The 20582-nt window shown below is 40.8% G+C and overlaps 1 protein-coding gene across 1 annotated transcript; it reads right to left on the bottom strand.

Moving 5' to 3' along the window:
* Positions 1 to 4906: 4906 nt before the first annotated feature.
* On the bottom strand, positions 4907 to 20436 carry LOC127373376 (ubiquitin carboxyl-terminal hydrolase 31-like). The gene is made up of 16 exons (XM_051417795.1): positions 18283 to 20436; positions 14716 to 14853; positions 14357 to 14445; positions 13149 to 13241; positions 12758 to 12893; positions 12285 to 12435; positions 11874 to 12054; positions 11666 to 11777; positions 11479 to 11573; positions 10941 to 11018; positions 10672 to 10801; positions 10090 to 10209; positions 9655 to 9880; positions 9381 to 9539; positions 9123 to 9275; positions 4907 to 9002 (listed from the first exon to the last, which is right to left on the bottom strand). Exons 1-16 carry the CDS (start codon positions 18817 to 18819, stop codon positions 7450 to 7452), a joined length of 3951 nt encoding a protein of 1316 aa, XP_051273755.1. The 5' UTR covers positions 18820 to 20436; the 3' UTR covers positions 4907 to 7449.
* Between the last annotated feature and the right edge of the window lie 146 nt (positions 20437 to 20582).

The following is a 20582-nucleotide window of genomic DNA, read 5'->3' as shown; positions in this document are numbered from 1 at the left end:
AAAACATCTTCAAACCCCAATCATTAGCAAAATGTAAATCAGCAGGGCATCCATTTTTAAGCTACATTTTTACCACTGAGAAGGGTGTCATATGCTCAACATATGGAGCAATCTAAAAGGAGGGACCAAATGAACCTGGATGATGTTCTGAGAGGTGTAATTACAAGATTCAAGCAGAAAAATGATCCTGCATAAGCCTGATTTAGCGTGTGCTATACTAAATTACACATCAGTCTTGGTTTGTTGTGCAAATGCCTTGAAACATCTAAGAGTATGCCGTATGGGAAAGTGTTCGAGGAGGCAGACAAATTTGATTTGAAGGGAAGTTCTGTTTGAAATGCTTCTTTAAAGGTGTCCCTTTTCCTCAAAACCATTTCTGATCATTTCACATTACCACATTAAGCTAATCACATGTAAGGCTTTTTTTCCTGGACACCAACATATAAATAATAACATATGAAAGTACCATTTAGGTGTAGATTCATGAATCTACTAAAATCTTGTTATAGTTTAACTTATTATCAAGGCAATATATGATTATCTTTAGTACTTTTCGAAATAGTCCTGCAGTGTTTTCCTTCCCTCAAATTTAAATTGTATTCCATCAGACAATAAATTCTTTGTTGTGTCCATAAACATCAATGCACACATGCATGCACAACACACATTCATACAGTGGAGGATGGTCCAACCTCCCCGGGCAGCTTGTCTCAGATTGGATGTCAGATGCTGGAGACAGCTGCACTCATCACAGCTTTTATGAATATATTACCTTTTATGTTCATCCAAACACTGATTTATCTTCCTCAGAAAATCAAAGAGAACAGACATTCACTCACCAGTTCTCTGGAAAATTGGAACTTTCAGAAATTGTGCTGTGTGTAAGACAAATATCTGCAGCCAAAATAACTGCAAATCTCTCAGTCGGCGGTAATTCAAACCTCATCTTTGACAGAGTGTGTGTGCAGATGTTTGTGCCTGCATTTTTTTTTTTTTTTTTTAGCAGAGATAGCTTATGAAATATCAAAGTGTGTTATTTGCCTCCATGAAACTCCACAACATCAAAGACTTTTTCCCTCTCCCACAAGAACCCAAGAATCCTCAAGTTTTTTTACCCATGCAGCCTACCCTGTCTTCCGTCTCAACATTGCTCAAAAGGCAAAAGCCTCTAATGATACAAGATACTAGATGGAGAGACTGCTGCCAACAAAATGGGGAGAAAAAAAACCATTTTAGGTGATGATTGACATCCCTGCATCTTTTTATTATTCCTGTGATGTTCGTCCAGACACACTGATGCCAGAAACTGTGGCCTCACACTTTGGCTGATGCAGCAATCTGGTGATATGCGTCTCTCTGCCTGCCAACCACCTGGCTGGAAGAAGCATAATCAACCTCTCAGTCAATCACTCCTCGCACAGCCAATGGTGTAGGATGAGTGTCAGAGGAAGCGAGGCAGACATGCGCTGGCTGTATGTCCAACTTTGACACTTCACACCTTGCTCTCTAGCATCCTGATGAGTCCTCAGTGTTGGCAAGGCCTTGGGATTCCAGCTACAGACTTCTGTGCATTATAGAGAAGAAATGAATGTGCAATGCGTGGGAGGAATGTAACTGCTAGCTGGGTCTCAGACATTTTACAGGTTAAGGTATATCCTCTGCCATCTTAAGCAGAAACAGCACTTAGTTCCCTAAAACGTCAGTGAATGTATTAATCAAAGCAGGAAAATTACACTTAAGCTAAAACCTTATACAATTAAAGCTGGGAGTTGGTACTAGGCTTAGTGGAGGATGCTTGAGATTATATCCTGTATGATGGTTCTGCTGCATAAAAAAAGCTTGTGTGATCCCAAATGACTCCTTAACGGTACTATGAGGATAAATCCTGACAATTCATGGGTCTTGCCTTTGCTACAAGCACAATCTCGTTGGGTGTTAAAGTTCTTTTCAAGGCACCACTCGCTGCTCGGGGGTTATGTAATTCAGCCGTGGTTGTCCCACGTGACACGTCATGTATATTGCATTGCCTAAAAAGCAGTTCTGTCTCCAAATGCACTCAAGGCTTGCTAGATTTTTCATCTCCAATTAAAAGGGAACTAAAGTACTGCATCGCTGGACTCAAGAGAAGAGAAATAATTGACATGCTCATTCCTGAAACAAGTGAATAATTGAATTTGTTTTTCATTCGGTGGAGAAAAAAAAAGGCTCACATTGAGAAAACATTAAGTTATGTGTAGGTTGTTATTTGGTGTGATTCTAAAATTCTCTATTGATGATTAATTGAATAAGGGTTTGTTGGAAATATTTAGAGTCACAGGAGTTTTCTCCAACTCTGAGAATGACAAGAAATAAATAAATGAATGATGATAATAATAATGATAAAACAAAGAGAACCCAAAGGAAGCTATTTATGATAGGTGCCATTTTTTTCCTGTTTCATTTCAGTTTCTCGATGCAAGGTGTTGGTTGCTATTTTAAGGCATATAAGTGGGCAGGGAGGCACATACCATACACTCTAAGGTAACTAGAAATAGCAGCCATCAACTGAACTAGCACTGCTGAGGAAGACAAACAAACCACAATACTGATTTCAGGATGCTTTAATGACTTGCTGCTTTCTGAAACATCAACTCAAGTTGTCTTTAAATGACTAAGATTCTTAGCAGTGTACAATCTATCAATAAAACTGATAAATAAATATTATGATGGAATATCACTGCATCCAATTGCAAATACATGTTTTTTCAGTGCTGAAACAGTATGAATTCACAGTAATTTAAAGCCTATCCATGTAGCTAACTGAGCAGCCACTTTGCCATACAAATAGCTATTATGGAATAATGTCAAATGTTAAAATGTAGCAAACAGCAGCACAAGAAAAGAAGGGTTACACAGTCTACAAACACACTCAATAATGTCTGTTATACATCTAAAGTTGCTAATATTAGTCACCACAGTCAATAGTCATGCAGACCAAGTAAGGCTGTAGCAGCAAAACTCCTGAGTGTGCTGAATAAAGCAAATTAGTGTTTTAATACTTACATATATACTTTCTGAATGTGCTATTTATTCTCTCGCCGTTTTTCTTTAAGATATCAAAAAAATATTGAATGAAACTAGATGAACGGCATCATCTCAACGTATTGTTAGATTCTTTTGCATTTGTTTTAAGAAAAGAAAATCACTATTAAATTACTTAAAAGGCATTTTTGCTGTTAAAGGCACTTGAGAATGCTCTCTTATCTATAAATACCAACATATCTGATATGAAGGGTATTCAACCCAGCTGCTGCCAGCTGCTTTTTAGTTTCCCACTTACCTGCTACCACCTTTTTTGTGAGTCTTCTGTCAAGCTTTTAAATGTCCCAGACTCCTTTGGGTTTTCTGTCTGTGGTGTTCATGGATGTCTTGAATGCGTGTTAAAAGTAAACAAACAATAAAATATCACTGTGTAAAAATACAGTTAATTGGCTGTGTTGCATATACTGCTACCAAAATTTATCATAGAGGTAGTCATTCAACTGCATGGTAATTTTTGGCTCCAGATCAGTGTGTTTATTGCACTAAAGTATATTTTATAAAGACTACTGCCATAGCAAGATTATTATATTATTATTATTATATATTACATAATACAGTATGTTGTGTATTTTAATATAAAATAATGTCATACATCACCACAAACATTGACCTAAAAAAATATACTACAGGGTTAAAGGAACAGTTTGTAGCATAATTATAAGGATTGCAATGTTGCATTTTTATTGAATTGGATTATATTGTACACGTGTTATATTATAGTGGTGTTTATGATATTGTATGGCAACTTTACCCCAGTAGTCAATGCACCAATCCATCCAAACAGCAAAGTGAAAGCTAACCACGAAGATCCTGCTCATCATCTCCTTCTATCCAGGGACAGAGTGGGACTCAAAATGGAGACTTAGCTGCAGTACCAAGGATTGAATTTGGCCACAGGAGATACCAAGATTGGATTGATCAATAAGATTAGATTAGATTGCCTTTCTACAATGCATCAAGCACATTAATGTAGCAAACGCAAAGCGTGTAAACTAATTCAGCATGCTGGATGCATTACGTTCAGGAGTCGAGAAGGGTAATGTCACGGTTTTGTGTGTTAAATCCAGATAAAAGTTGCTGAATTCTCCACTGAGGTCTTGCTAATGATGTTCTCTTGGAACTGATACAATTGGCAAATGATTATTGATTTCAGCGCTAGAGGAGGGTTGGCTCCTTTACAGAATGATCTTGTGCCGGGCTGCAGTCTGTGAGTTTTTTAATTACATTCATACATGCATATTAATTGAACAGCCTCACGTTTTTTCTTTAGAACACAAGACAAAATGTTCATTTCTGACAACTCAGTATTTCTGCTGCATGTGAAGAGAAGCATGTTGCAGCTCCGTCACACCACAGGCAATTTTTAAAATTTCATCACTTCTCAGACTGCACGAGAGGTGAGAAGTGAGCGGGAGAAAATGTAATTCCCCAAACTGATGACTGTTATACAAAATTACAAGAATAGAAAGACAAATAGGCAGCATTAACTCTTAATATGCCCAGCCTTGGGCCAAACTAATAAAACCACAATTGAATCAGCTCTAAATAAATGATGGTGCTGTAGTTTAATAACACATCATCTCCCTCACTGGCAGCATTGGATTTGACGGTACTATATATCTTAATAATCCCACAAGTTCAAACTGAAGGGCATTTCTCAGGGACAAATTCACCAGTGTTGCTTTATTTTTCTAACTCATTATTTTTGTGTCTGGTGAAACTTTTCAGTAAACACTGAGCTCCACCAAGTGGAGAAAACAAGAAATGTCCTGAAATGTATCTGTAGAAAAACTACATGAAAATGAAAATCACTCAAAGCAGCATGTCAACAACATGTCAACTTAATGACATAATTTTATTTTGTTTTTGTTTGTCTTGCATTGCTAAATCAATGCCAACACACACTGTAACCCCCCAAGAAAGATAAACACAGTACATGTCAAAAATTACATTTTATCACAGAATATAAATGGAAAAATAAAAATGTTTGATCATTCTCATGCATTTGTGAAAATAAATCACTCCACGCAGCATTTTGTTAGATGAATACATCCGTTTCATTTTGTCAACACTGAAAAGTTTCCCTTAATGTTGATGTGACATACGTTTTGTCAGTTTATATACTGCATGTGTTGGATGGAATAGCACAGTATCAACACACTGTAGCCACCAGGCACTAAAGATAATCATTTCTTCTTTTCTGCACCATATGAAGTAACTTGTGGTCCGGCTGCTTGGGTTACTGATGATCACTCATCCTTTACTGTGACACTGACATTCAATAAATCTCTAATTCTGATGTATATTATTACAACCATTATTACATTTGTAACTGGTGGGACTTCTGTTACAAAATGAGTTAATGATGCCTTCCAGTGCAATTTCACAGTGAAATCTGTCTTGTCAAGACACCAGTATTGTTGTAGTAGGTTCTTTGAGACAGATTTGATCATACAAGAATTGAACAAAAAACAATATCAAATCGCGCATCATTACTTTTTTGGGATCTTCAGACAAAAGCAGAAGACAGAGTGGTTATAAAGGATAAGTCAAACTGTATATATTTAGAACCAGACAACAAGCCATTAGTTCTTGTATAAAACACAACTGTCTTCCGACCAGTGTCATTTTAATTTTTCAGCTCTCAGGATCTGGTAGAACTATTACAGATGATAAATGAAAGTTATACCCCAACTTCTAAACCGCAGCCATGTTTTCTAGCCAAAGCCATATAAAAAAGTCTTCTGTTAAAGGTTGTAAAGGTTTGAAATTGTGAGAAAAACATGAGACAAATGAATACAATGCAGAAAACATTAATTTGCAAGTTAGTTGATTTACTTTGAGGGAGTGAATGAGCAATACTTATCATTCATACAAAATGTATATTACTTTGAAGAAATGTGCAAACAAAGCTTTAATAAAGGATGCCTTAACATGCTCTCTGATGCTGGCATTTGGAAAAATATACAGTTAGAAATATATACACATCCAAGAGTAGCACGTCTACATACTCAGTGTGGGCATTAGCAAGAATCTGCTTGCATAGTTAAGTGCATGCATAAGCAATTTTTCATGCAACAACTGTCATATACTTCATGAGTGGTGATCTCTTTTCTCAATCTATGTCGGTGTGTTCAGTGTTGATCTACTCTGTAATGCAAGCTAAAAATGTGCACAAGCTGTGATGTCACATGTGAAGGCAGAAGATGGGTTGACTCAAACGTACCATAATGCTCTATGTACATGTATGGTGTTTCAACGAAGGCATCCCAGCTGTCTGTTGAACATGTTGTCTGTGTGCGTAGTGGCTTTTTACATTAACCCTGTGTTCATCTGAGAGGAATGTTTGGAGATGTCTGGCAGTCTGAAGAGGCAGATCCCCATGAGGAACATGGGCACCCGCAGTTAAGTGTCGCCATCGGCAGCTGGAGGGCAAAGGTGGTGACGGGTGGGGGTGGGCGGAGTTGTCTGAGGGGTAACAGGTTATTACAGGTAAATAAAACACAAACATTTAAGAACCATCACAAACCAAAGTCTCCAGACATTTAACACCAACGACACATGCTTCATTCATTCCTGCACTTCTCCTCGGCCTCTCGATGACAGTCTTGATTCTGGCTGCACAAAAATACTTCTTAAAGGCTGTTGCACAATGACTACACCAAGGAGCATAATGTAAACAGCAGTTCAGGTTAAATAGGCTTGAATTGTGTTTTACTTGAAATGACATTTTCAGTGCTTAATAAATATTAAAATTGAATTATAAATTTACCAACACCTGGAATTATACAATTTAGATTAAATACTTTACTTTGATTATCTGAGGCACTGATGTTTGTTGTTGACATATGGCTCTCAATATTGAAGGAGAGCTGTACATAAAGATTTTTGGAAATAATCCAGTGTTTCACTGCATCAGCATGTTAAAAATTGCCAGTAAACTTCCTTTGGCGACTGAGTAGTCCATGTTTGATGTATCTCAAAAGTTCCTTTCCACCATTATATCTGCTTTCCATCTTGTGCAAAGTCACTTTTATTTTCACCTCCTACTGAGATGTACTTCTCTCAACTATGCTACAGACAGAACAAGGCAATAATTTCAATACATGTGCAGTCCATGCTTATTTACAATACATTATAATATTCCTCAAAATCAATGCAATCCATACAAAGTGCTTTGTTAAAATCCATTCCTAAATAACTATTTAACAACGTGGACAGTAATTGTCCAGTATGGCAGCTGGTATTCAGTAACCACTGAAAAGCTACAGGTGCTTTAAAGATGTTGTTAGACACTCAGTCTAGTTAGATGGATAAAACACCTCAGAGCTGCACTAGAGAGATTGTTATCAGGCCTTTAAAATAATGTTACTTGGCCCTCTGGCAAGTTTGTGTAGAGTTGATGGGGATCTTCCTCGACTGCATTGTCTTTTTAGCAGGCTCTTTCTTTGAAGGGTCTTTTGCATTGGCAGAGGACTGGGTGGTTGTTTCTGCTCCAGAAAGCTTGGATTTTGTGGAGGGCAGCAGTGAATGCTTAGCTGCAGCGGACGCCTTAGAGGACTCCTTGTCTTTGGCTGTGGTCACATTAGTCTGGGCCTCTGAGGCCACATTTTGGGCTTTCTTGCTCGCTCCGTGCGGGATTCCTTCTTTAGCTGCATCCCCGCCACCATCCTCTGGACTTCCTTTAGCTTCTCCCACCCCTGCTTTCCCACCATTAACTGACTTACGGGTCTCTTTTGGCTTCAGAGCAGTTTTGAAGAAAGATAAACCTTTCTCCTCTGTCTTACTGTTCCTTTGAGGTCCCCTTGGTGGTGTGGCTGCACTTGCAGAGGAAACACCTACACTCGAAGATCGGAGGCTAGTTATGGAGGAGCTACTGCTTGAGCTTCGGCCCGCAGCCTTGTTCTCTACAGGACGGCCCGGCCTGGCCTCCACTCTACTAGCAGCACTCGACCTGGAGGGAGGACCTCCAGGATTAACCTTCCTCTCTGGGACCACATTGGTCCGTGAGGATTCACGGCTAGTGCTCCTGTCTGCTGCTCTAGTCCTTCCTGAGGCTGAGCTTTTCTCGCCTCCCCCTCTGGGTGACGTCCTCCTCTGAGGGTGTGAGCTTTGTAATCCTGGAGAACCACTCTTTCTCTGCTGGGCAGAGTCAGGATGTAATACCTCTGGGGGTTGGGATGACCCTTTCTTGGAGGGGGTTGCTGTTCTTGAGGAACCGGCCTTGCTAGTTTTAGGTGGTCCTTCGCTTTTGTCCTTGGGGTTTGACGCTGACGCTGACGCTGCACTCTTGGTCTGTGTTCGAGACGGTAACTTGTCCATGGCTGGGGACGCAGGAGACAGAGAGCTGGATGACGTTGAGGAGGTGGCAGCACGCTTCTTGGGACTCCTTTCACTCTCTAACCCAGTCTTCGCTGAGGTCCTTTTAACACCAGCGCCATCTGCAGACCCATTTCTCTCCCGTTTCGGCTCCTTTGCGGCTGCCCCATGTCGAGGACTGACCGGCTCAGCACCAGTGACTACATTGTTGTTATCCCCAGCTTGGATGGAGCTTCTCTGCTCTGCCTGTGCCACGGCCTTCGAGTGAACCTGCTCTATCAGCCTCTTACTGCCTGGATTACTATCCGAAGCTGCAAGGGCCGACTTGACCCCTGACAATTTTTCTGGCTTAGGTGAACCAGGGAAACAGGAGGTTGACAGCTTGCTATCAACCACCTCTCCTATCCTCTCCAGTGTCGGGGAGGAGGAGTGGGATTCCAGGGAGAAGCGCGAGGGAGAGTTGGAACGGAGTTGAAGCTTAGCAGAGTGGGACCAGGATGGTTTAGTACCATTCTCACTGAGCACCAGCGGGCTGGCAATGGAAGATCTTGAGGAGAAAGTTTGTCTCTGCATGCCCCTTACTGCTGGCCGGCTCGATAAGCCTGCACGATAGAAAGATACACATCAATATAAGATTCTTTAAGAAAATATTTATATTTGTCACCTTTTGAAGCATTGAAAAAAAAAAGCCAAGAATGTGTGTCTTTGGATGAGTCTCTCACCATCATCCTCGCTCCGTTCACCAGCAAACTCAGCCGACTCAGAGAGGGAGGCCAATGAGGTACGTCTGGAGGAACCAGATGAGGCTTGGCTAGGTGGACGGCTACCCATCAGCCGACTAATCCAGTGCTCACACAAAGAGGAACTGGTGGATCCTAAAGTCCCAAACAGACAGTGGCTGAACATGCATAATATATTCTACACAGAACATTTAAACATGTACATGAGAGACTGTACGAGCTAATATCAACAAAGATTACCTCCCACAGAACTGTTGGCAGACCAGGATGGAATAGTGGCACGTCTTTGATAAAACAAGATGTAACCAGTCGGCTTGCAGACCTCATCTTCAGATATGGGATGAACATCGCTATCATCAAAGCAATACCACTGTCCATCAATGGAGTTCTTACAGTGAGCTACAAGACACAATGCAATGAAATATTATAAATATCTTAAAGAGCTTTTATGAAAGTAAAAATCTGTTAATACAACAACCCCATTGGTTATTGGCTGTTGGTGCCGGTCTATTACCTGTGTAATGTCCTCCCTGCATGGTCCCATGATGGTTACACACTGCGTACAGGTCATAAAGGTAGTCTTCTGGGTCACGGCCCATCCCATAAGGCCGTCTCCATGGTGACCAGTGGGAGGGGAGACTCCAGCTGCTCTGGCTCCTTTTCACCATATGAGGCGCCATGTCCATGCCTGTGAGCGGGAACTTCACCATGTTCTGCATCTTCATTCGTCGATCCCCATCCTGAGGTTGAAACACATTTAAATCTCTCTCTCTCTCTCTCTCTCTCTCTCTCTCTCTCTCTCTCTCTCTCTCTCTCTCTCTCTCTCTCTCTCTCTCTCTCTCTCTCTCTCTCTCTCTCTCTCTCTCTCTCTCTCTCTCACACACACATATTTTTTGTACTTTTAGGAATCTGAGCATTTCGGCAACTTCATTTCCAAGACTAGCAGTACCTGTCTGAAGCGTTTCAGGTGAAGTATGAGGATGTCCGGCAGGGTCCACAGACTGAGCTTGATGCTGCCCTGCTGAAGCTGCTTACAGTGTGGACATCGCCATGCATCATCAGGAGCGAGCTGATATTGATGTGGGGAAAAAATCAATTATTAAAGAGTAACTTAACTCCAGATCACCTTCTACTTTGTCTTTTACCTGTTAACATGTTTGTGTCATAAACAATATTACAATATTACAAACATGGAAATGTGTAATTGTACTACCATCTAGTGTTTGTAATTTTCACTTTGTCTGCCAACACCAACCCCACCCCATGTCTGGCATCTTGGCATCACTTCTAAGATCAAATGGATAGCAATTGAATCCAACAAATTCATCCCCCACAGTTAACCCTTGCTCACTCAAACCAGCATTTTTTTAACACTCTGTATAAGGCGAGGAGAGGCAACTGTTACTGAATAATGGCATGGAGCAAGAAATAAAAAACAATTAACAAAACCTTCTTTATTCCAAATGTGTATCCAGTATCAGTGATATTCTCCTCACTACTGCAGCCTACATGATACCATGTCTCAGCCTACCTGTTCCTCTTTGGTGTAGAGTTGAAAGCACTGTGCAAGTGAGCAGGTCTGAGGCTGCAGGTGCTGCTCCTTTACTTGACGCACACTTTCAGCATCTGGTATGTATTCATCCTCCGTTCTTTTGAACAGACTGCGGGCAGAACATGAGGAAGTCACAGAGGGATCACCCAGAACTTCAAAAGACCTTTACATCACATCATCACACATCTGCCCTGAGCTTTATAAAGTGTGTGCGATTGGAGCTTCAGCGCGTGCTAGATATCACTTACTAGTCTTTCGTCTCTTTGTCCCATTCAACAACAATTTTGACGTGAGGGGGCCCTCCAGGACCGCAAGACTTGAATGCCCTGTTGAAAGTTAGATAAAGACAATCCCACATTTTATTTTTTATATTAATTATTTAGCAGATAGTCATATGCAGAATTTTAAGAGGCTATAATAGAATAAGTTTCAATTTTCTTTCTGGCAAACCAAACTAAGCTAAGAGAAACTAATATTGAGAGTTTATTTTCTGTTGGTTTTTTCATACGGCAGTAAAGAAGCACATTTGTTCTCATTCTCCTCATTTTTTAAAAATCCATGCAACAACCACAGAGGTCAACACCTTCTTAGAAGAAAATCCATAAAACCAGACAAGCTATTATACATCTCAGGAGATATTTTTACATCAATACCACTGAAGAGTCAGCCTACATACTGTAGCTCTTCAATCAACTTCAAGTGGATTGAGCACACTGCAGGGTTTATATAATGACAATTCAAGTAAGTGAGGTAACACTCCTCCCTGGTGGTGATAAGTGGCATTACCTCTCCACAGAGGGATGGCAGAGCGGCTGTTCCTCCTGAGGCAAGAGATATGTGATCCCAACCACTCCTACCACACGCAAAGTGAAGGGCCCTACCTACACACCATCCAGGATAAGACAGTAAGAACGTGTAAACATCATTTGAAAATGATTAAAATCAAAGTGTTGATGTGTTAATGAGTTTGTACCTGCACAAAGACTCCAGGGCGCAAAAGATGCCGCATCTTCTCCAAGATCTCTTTCTGAAGCACATCCCATGTCACCGTACGCTCCAAATACAGGATGAATGGATTACCAAACCTGCAAGCATTACAAAAACAAAACAGTTAGACCTGCATCACTTTTAATGAATTATTTGGGATACTGAATTATACGTTTACAAGTGTTGTTTAATACCTGCGTCCTTGCTGTCCAGCGCAGGCTCTGTTACACACCAATAGGACAATCTTCTCAGCCTGCCCGCTGTTCTTATTGGGACTCTGAGGTGGAGTTGTAGGCTCTTGCATTTGTGTGGATATCCTACTATTGTCTGTGCCGTACTTTAGGTTGTTCTGGTTGAGATTTGCATGTGGGCTCCCTGTAAAAAACACACAAAAGTTACAAATGTGAAATCTTAAGTAAACGAAAACGACACACTCGGCTGCTTCAAAAATCATTCCAACATGCTGGGTAGTGTGCATACGTAGCATCTCCCTGAATAAAGCACTTCTCCAATATTAGTCCATTTCTAATCTAATCATGACTCCTACTGACATAATAAGACAAAGGGCTAAACTAATTTCTGGGGGAATAAACAGGATGTCGTACCGCCTCGCTTGGAGCGGATCTGCTCTGGTCTGAATAGCTCAGGTGTCTCGAAGGCAAAGATGGAGTCGCTCTCCTGGATGATCTCAAGGTCGTCATCGTCGTCGCAGAAGGAGCGATGAAAGCCGTCATAGTACATCTCAGTGAGGACGATCTGAACAAAAGCAGACAGCGGTTTGCATGCGTATTTATTCATTTGTTGAAAAGGAGTGAAACATAATGGAGGTTCCAAATATCAAAAGAGGTTTTATATTCTTAAACACAGTCTATACATATAGATATTTATAAAGCACGGATGATAAAATACTGTACAAATCAACAGAGATAATCCTTGTCTCCCACTATGAGAGCAAACAAAAACTTAACCACCAAATTCTCTCATGGCTCACTGAAATCCCTCCTTCTCCACTATCGTTAATCCTCTTACTTTGATACATTAATGGCCTTAAAAAGGGAAGTTTCTAATAAGACAGCACCTGTTGGGCAGGGATTTTGGTCTCTTGGGCCACAGCTTGTCTCAGCCTGGACACGGTGCCAGAAAGGGGCACCGCCACCCCGACTCTCATACAGTGGGAGCACTTTCCTTGGTACACCACTGTCACATACAAGGGCCTGCAACACAGAAAGACTGAAATTAATTGGCTGTTTCATAACCATGGCTGGACTGATGTTTCAAAGATAGACAGCATCTTCTAATTTTAGCTTTCTCCTGTCAGATCTTTCATGGTGTTTGTTTGGGTCGGGTTTGACACTCTTTTTTATGCCATGTTCAGACTGGATCTAGTCTCGTTGCATTTTTGGATACAGGGACTTCTTTTGCCTGACAGATATTGTCTTACTGATAAACTAGATGCAGAGTCACCTTACCGTGTGTGAGGTACCGGGATTGGCAGTGAGATGCAGAGGAAAGGATCAAAGGTGTTGCTCTGTTTCTGGCAGTGAGGGCAAGTCAGGGAGGACCTACACAGAGACATGATGAGAATAATAAACAAGTAGTTAAATTAGTATAAATCTAGCACAAATCCTGGAAACACCTAGTCTGGCTCTGTCCAAAGGTACTTAATCTTTCTACTATCAACTTGTATTAGGCGGAGTTAGGCTCACTGATTAACATTTTATATTTAATTTGTTTAATCAGTACAAAAACCAGTGTGTAACAAGTATAAAAATGACATATTGTAGTTACAGGAGTTATGTGCCATACTAATTCCAGCCAAGTCCAAGTCCAGCACACAACGTCGTGAAAACCACAGCATGTCATATTTAGACCTTGGTTTTTGTACAATTTAAACAATAAGAATTATAATACGTTAATGGACTTTAAAGGTCCTGGAAGGTGGATGTTAGTTTTGGACAAACCCAGGCTAGCTGTGTCACCTTGTTTCCAGTTTCCATTCAAGCTATGCTAATGAATTGCTTGCTGTAGCTATATATTTTACCAAACAGACACTGTACAGTCTCGATCTGCTCATCTAACTATCGGAAAGACAGCCAAAATGTCAAATTATTCCTTTAATTTTAATTTTAATTTTAATTAATTGGTGGAATACATAAATGGACAGGATTAGAGTTAGTAGGGTGGTCACAGTATTGATCAGTACAGTGCTGGGAGGATAATTCGATAGATGATTCGAAGATACTGTCACATTATTGTTGCATATTTTTAAACATCAGTGTTAGTATATAATGAAAAAAGTATAAGAGTTAGACAAAATAGCATACAGACTTAATGAAACTGAAGTTTAAACTTGTGATCCCTGTTTCCTTTTGTAATTGTAATCACTTGGTCACTTGTTGTTATCAAGTGATTGAAGTTCTGTTGTGCAAGTTCTGTTCTCTCTCACAGGATATGGTAAAAAGCTCTGGAAAAAGCTCACGAGTGAACTTTGAGTTGAGAGTATTTCATTGCAAAGTTGTGTGTTAGGTGTTTGGGCAGATTCTCCCTTGATACAGAAGGAAGCACTTACTGCAAGTTCCTAATTGATTTTAGATAGTTCATATTAACGTCAGCTGATAGTACATTAGTATTTACATTTGGTATAAACAGATTATACACCAGCAACTGAATATTTCACCTGTATTGTGCCTGAAACAACTCCTGTACAAAAGATCCAGGTGCTGGTAGTGGAGATCCTTCAGGGGCATTTTCCTCTTCTACTGGAGGCTGCAAAAACAAGATAGACACTGAACATTTATAATATATTGCATGTTAAATAACAGCAGTAGTCACCAGTATTACAGTTTTAGTGTCGTAAAAATTCAGTTTATCGCAATATTGGGCGACAGTTATCAGTCGGGCAACACAAAAGGGGCAACATTGAGTCAAAACATAAAAGCAATGTTCAGATATTCACATTATACTGGTCTATATCTGTATGTAAAGTAATCTAAACTGCAATTGTAACATCTAACTGTGTTCTAAGTTGCTGTTTACCTTCCTGGGGGGTCTGATGTCGGGGTGGACGATATGGTTGAGGTCTTCATGAACTCTATCCAGCAACCAGAGGAGGAATTCCTGGGCGTCGTGCTGGGAGTTACCCTTGAACTGGAGGGCGCTCTTCGACACTACATTCTGCAGCAGACGACAGCAGGACAAACAAATTATGGTTTAAGTGAACTGCTCTTAAAACAGAAATGAATTTAAAATGCAATGAATACCATTTCTTTTTTTCCCTTTTTTTTTTTTAACATCTTTGCCTCATCATAAATGATTCAGTACATCTGACCATGGTGATGCTCAGCACAATCCTAAAGGTCAGCAGCAGTGTGGGTGATGGTGAGATGCAGGCCAGGAGAAGCTTTTTAAAACCAGGACACAGGCTGAAAATCGACAGCTTAACCTCACCAACAATTAGCTATCGGAGATGACAACAGTGTGTACTCGACAGAGCCACCCAGGCTGGCAGCTATAAAGTCACCTCTACTGGCTATCAAATGTCACGCAAGGTCAAAGATATGAGGGGAGTGTGCACTGCATGCCATCCCTGCCTGTCCTATGGGACTGTATTCCTCATTTTGAAGGCATTACCAAGCCAGCGTCAGCATTTTGTACTTAGAGCTAGCCTTCCTTCTGCAGCCACAGAGGTTGTCTTTCAGTAAAGGTCTGTTGATGAATGCAGATCTCAAGCTAGCCTCAGTAGACTCCTCTGATTATGAGACAGTTTTAAGGAAAAAACAATTTAGAGATTTAGGCTGTGAGTGAAATGCAGATTAATGATGCGTTGTTTTGAATATCTGAATCTCTTATAAATAGCACACACAAGAATTGTTAGTTCTTCTCAAGGTTCTGGTGAATAAAGGGAAGTGTCCTGATGCTTTATGTAAAAGTAATCAGTGGAAGTGACAAAATATTGTGCCAGATAAATGCAACGGAACAGACATTTAGTGTCTATGAACTCAGTTGTAAGTAATCTAATGGAGAGTACGTACTGTACTGGAACAACAGGGTCATCTACGAAATCTTTCACATTTTAAACTACTGCAATTTCCCAGCTTGGAATCAATAAAGTATATCTATCTATCTATCGTCGCAAAATAAATGTTTATTCTTTCACAACAGCTTCCATGTTGTTAGATTTTTTCTGGGGATTGATTAGCAGTGTATTAAAATAAACACAATGTATTTAAGATTGTAAGCATCCATTAAAATTGAACTGTTTTAAAGTTAATACATTTTGGTGTTTAAAACATAAAACAAATGTGTTTTGGCTCAACAACCAGGTTAGTGGTACACTTTAACATAAAGGAAATACATCATTACCACAATGAAACCTCCTGACAGAGAAAAAATGGCATCTGTCTAGTGTGGATCTTTTGAGATATTAGAAAAAAATTATGAGGAAGTTGCTGATTTAACTTTATGACCTCCCAAATACATAAGGAATTATGCAGTACGCTTAAAAAGCACGGTTCCTATTCCTTTAAAATGATTCTCTTTAAATGTGTGATCACATATTTATTTTATAAAGTGGTATTGCGAGGCATTGACAATACAAAGCAGGCTAATTAATAAAAAAAAACTATTGCTTGAAGTTTATTATATAATATCCCTACAGAAGACCTTCATAATCTATAAAGTCTAACTCTAATAATTTTACAGAATACCGCCATTTGTTGGATTTGTTTTACCATCAGTCACATTGTCTCAAATTATGTATCGCTTTTCACAAATGGTGAATGTCTCTCGTCGCCATTTACATGTGTAGATCGTGCTCTTGGGCCGTTTGGTGTGCAACAACATAATCCTCAAACCAAATGCTTTTGAGAGTAAAATGGACTCTGAGACACAGTGGATAATTCCCCTGTGTTATTATTACGGATGTCTTCCTAATGATCTCTAAGTGCTCTCAGTTTAGGCTCAGATTGTGGTCTCAGGCAAGAGGCACAAAACCGTCACATGAGCACGCTGAGCTGTAATGCACACCAACAACAAAAATGACATGTTTTTTTAAAGTTCAATTAGCTGACTGTAAAGTTGGAGAGCAATCTAATTTTTGCTAACGCTTTCAAGATACAGCTCATCTAAAAAGTTTATTTTATTTGATTGTTTTTAGATATTAGAAGAGAAAGTCAGTAACATTACTTTATGTCCTCCTAAGAGAATGATGCATTAAAAAGCAATGGTTTGGGATTGTGCTTACCAAAATAATTTATATTAGCATTAGAAAAAGTGTTAAAAAAAGACAACGATTCCTTATCGAAGTGCCTGATAGTCTGAGTTTGCACTTCATTTTCCTACTGAGTTAAATATGTTCAAGGCCTCTCACACACAAGAGAATAATCTATATCCAATCAGACAGTTTGTACTCTGGCTGGCAACCAAAGTAGGAAAAAAAATGGACAGAAATAGTAACACTGTCAAGAATAAGCAATGGGTTGTATGGCCCCTGTTCAATTTAGTCCCTCCCTATTATGTATTTTGAGCTTTTGAAAGAAGAAAATAGATTATCAGACAGAAAAAAAGACACAAAATAAAGTATCCCTGTTGCGAAAGAAGCAACCTTTGAGATTGTGACAGGCAAACTTTTCAGTGCTCAGATGCAGGTTTGTCGGGTGAAACCATGAAAGAGCAGACGAGGTGTGGGACAGACAACAAAGCAAAACACAGGAGTTGTATTACAGCTCGGATCTACGACTCAGCTGTCCAGCTAAAACAACCTTTTGAAGGAAGGAGCGTTAGTCTATAAACACTGACGTTGACTGTTTCACTATAATTTATTTTTCTCTAAAAAGGCTGATTGTGAGCACAGATATTACATAAGCTGTGAGCCATGCTGAATCTGACTTGTGACCAAAGACAGCACGACTATACCTTGTTTTTTCCTATATAGAATATAAAATTCAATAATCATATTTGCATTAGGGAACAGACTAAACTCAAGCAGTTATTCAAGGCCAGTACATAATCACTACATCTGACCCTGTCTGATGAATGAAGGAATTTCATGATATTAAATATATTTTTAGACCGACCACTGGGACGAAAGCATCTGCATTTGGAGCGTTTATAGATGTCAGTGCTGAGAGAATACAGAAAAAAACAACTGTACAAAAGTTCACTTTGGTCCTAATGGTCCCACTTTTCATTATCCTTAATGGCAGTACACAAAAGGCATAAACTGGGGCTCGGGTGCTGCTGGTTATCCAATAAGGCCATCTGTAACAACCTCCCTGACTTTACTCTTCTTTTAAGAATTAGACTTAAGATGCTCACATGGATCATTTGAATATGGGGTTCCTAAAGGCAAACAGCAAAAATCAATATATTCACAGCTAATATTTCAGTTTGTTACAAGTCCATCTGAGAGTATTAAGTAGATCAGGGGCACTGAAGGTATCTGGAAACTTTATTCTAGTACATGGAACTAATTTAGGTCAGAGTGCACTGAAAAGCAAAACCGCCATCTTTCTTCTAGTTGTTGTAAGATGAATCACACTTTTAAACCAGTTTTATAAAAAAAAAAGATTTAGAGTTAGGACCCCTGCACGGTGCACAGCCTACCTTGAAGTCTCTGCTGTGCTGGGGCGTGTACTCGAAGGTCCACAGAGCTCGAACCAGACCGGACAGCTGCTCGGTCACCTCCCCCGCCTCCTGCTGCTGGCTCCCCTTCTTCTGCACCACCAGCACCCCGTTGGACTTGGCCTTGTCGTTGCCGCCGGTCGTCTCTCCCCCTTTGAACTGCTCCAAAGCAAGGTACTCAGCAAAGAGCTCGGTGTTGCTCAGGCACTGCAAGATAGCGTTCATGAAGCAGGTGTTCCCGTGGTTCTTGAGTCCGGCGACACCCGGCACCTTGTCCCCGAAAGGGAACCCCCCGCAGTCGCTGTCGTCGGAAGGGAGTGACCCCCCGGTGGTGGTCGGGATTAAAGTTGCATCGTCCTTCTCGTCCTCGGCGGCCTGCTCGTCGGTACCGAAATGAGAGAGAGTCGACAGAGTCCGGAGAACTCTGTTCATAAAGCTCCCAACGGAGCGGACCGAGCTTCTCCGGAAGAGTTTTTTACTGAAGGATTTCTTCTCCTTGTTACTGACAACTTTCGACATGGTCAGTCCGGTGTCTTCCTCACCCCTTCCCTCCCGCTCCCACTGCTTTTTTACGGCTTAATTCCAGAAAGGGCCCCCTTTCTTTTTCAGAGCCTCATCCCCATGCAGCGCGAGCTCCTCCGCTTGTTTCACACGAGGCCCGGGCATATTTCACAGAAACATAAAAGGCCTGGCAGTTCTGGGGATCATATGGAGACAGTAGCATCAAATCAGCCCACTTGCAACACTGCGTCGGATTGCATAAACAGCCTCCATGGAGAGCCTCTATCAGGGCGCTTTACATGGACGCTCGGGGTAGTCCCGCACCAGCCAGCAGCCATCATCTCTACAGCGGTCGGTCCGGTGACATAACATCACCTGTGTCATTGTTTAGACACACACAAAAAATAAATAAATAAATAAATAAACAAGGCGCTGTGGTTGAGTATCAGTGGACACAACGTCTGTCAGACATAAACATCAAATCAGCCTTTCACAATTAGGCTGAGAGTGACGAGCGGAATTCCTCATCATTTATTAAAGAAACCGCAGCTCCACCCTGTTAAAGGTATTTCTTCACCTCCGGTCCGATCAGATCCACGGGGATGGTGAAAACAAAAACCAGCGGGAGGTTGAGTTGATATTTTTACCCGGTGGATGTCTCGTGCCTTAAATCGCCTCCACAGTGGGCGCGCTCGCGGGAGCTCTGCCAAACTGATGAGGACCACCCCGACCGGAGCGGCTCAGCCCGCCGCTCCCTTCGCGTTCGGCCGCCGCGGAGCATCTCTTCTGGTGGCTGATGTGAAAGGTTTCGGTGTCCCCATCTGAAAGTTGTTGTGTTTTTTTTTTCTTCTCCCCCCCCGCCAACCCTTTAATACTTGCCTTACTCCTCGTGCTCCTTTAATTCCTCCTCCCCGGATGGGATTCACGGCGAGGCCGCTTCTCCCGTCTCCATCATCATCTGTGGGCACCGACACTGCAGGCAGGCAGGGCGGTGACGGCTGACGTCAGGGCCCAAACACTGGTCCATGTTGGAGGAGAGCAGGTACAGAGGAGTGTGATGCTGCTGGGTGATGCTCCATCCCCGTCTCTGGACAGGCGTGGGGCACTGATGGGCCCCAGTTGGGGTAGCAATTAATACAAAATGATCACCTCGTTTAGAGCAAATGATAGGACATTAAAATATTAATTCTGTTTAATTTACTCCAAAACCTTGGAGGAACAAAAGTTACTATTCGTCAGTTATAAGAGCCATTAGGGGTATCACAATGAGTTTAATTTTAGTTTTGTAACCTTTCTTGTTAATTATAAATTGCTGCTTGTCCCCAAAAAAATATGTAAAATATGATGAGGTGACTACAAATAAGGGCTGAGACTCATTCTTACGTTTATTCTTTTTAAATCTATTGATCATTTATACATTTAATCCATTTAGGAGTGCAATTTATGATGATTCTTAAGAATTAATGTGATTAATCTTATTGATTTATTAATCATTTGCTGTAAAGATGTCAGAAAATGGTGAAGAATGCCCATCACTGTTACCCAAGCCCAAGGTCTAAAATCCAATGATATTCAATCTAATAATACAATATCAATCTCACACCACACCACACTAAAGCCTTCTATTTCCGCGTGTATTCCCCAAGCAGTTAACTGAAACAGATTTTCATGACTTGAGGGTGCAAATACATTCAACATGAGCTAAGAACAAAAACCAGGCTAAAATGCAGCACTAAGACATCGGACACACAGACAGATCACCCAATGTGGGATTACGAAAG

This window comes from Dicentrarchus labrax, unplaced genomic scaffold, assembly GCF_905237075.1.
Source record: "Dicentrarchus labrax unplaced genomic scaffold, dlabrax2021, whole genome shotgun sequence".
Taxonomy (NCBI): Eukaryota; Metazoa; Chordata; class Actinopteri; family Moronidae; genus Dicentrarchus; species Dicentrarchus labrax.
This window is presented reverse-complemented; position numbering and strand designations above follow the sequence as displayed.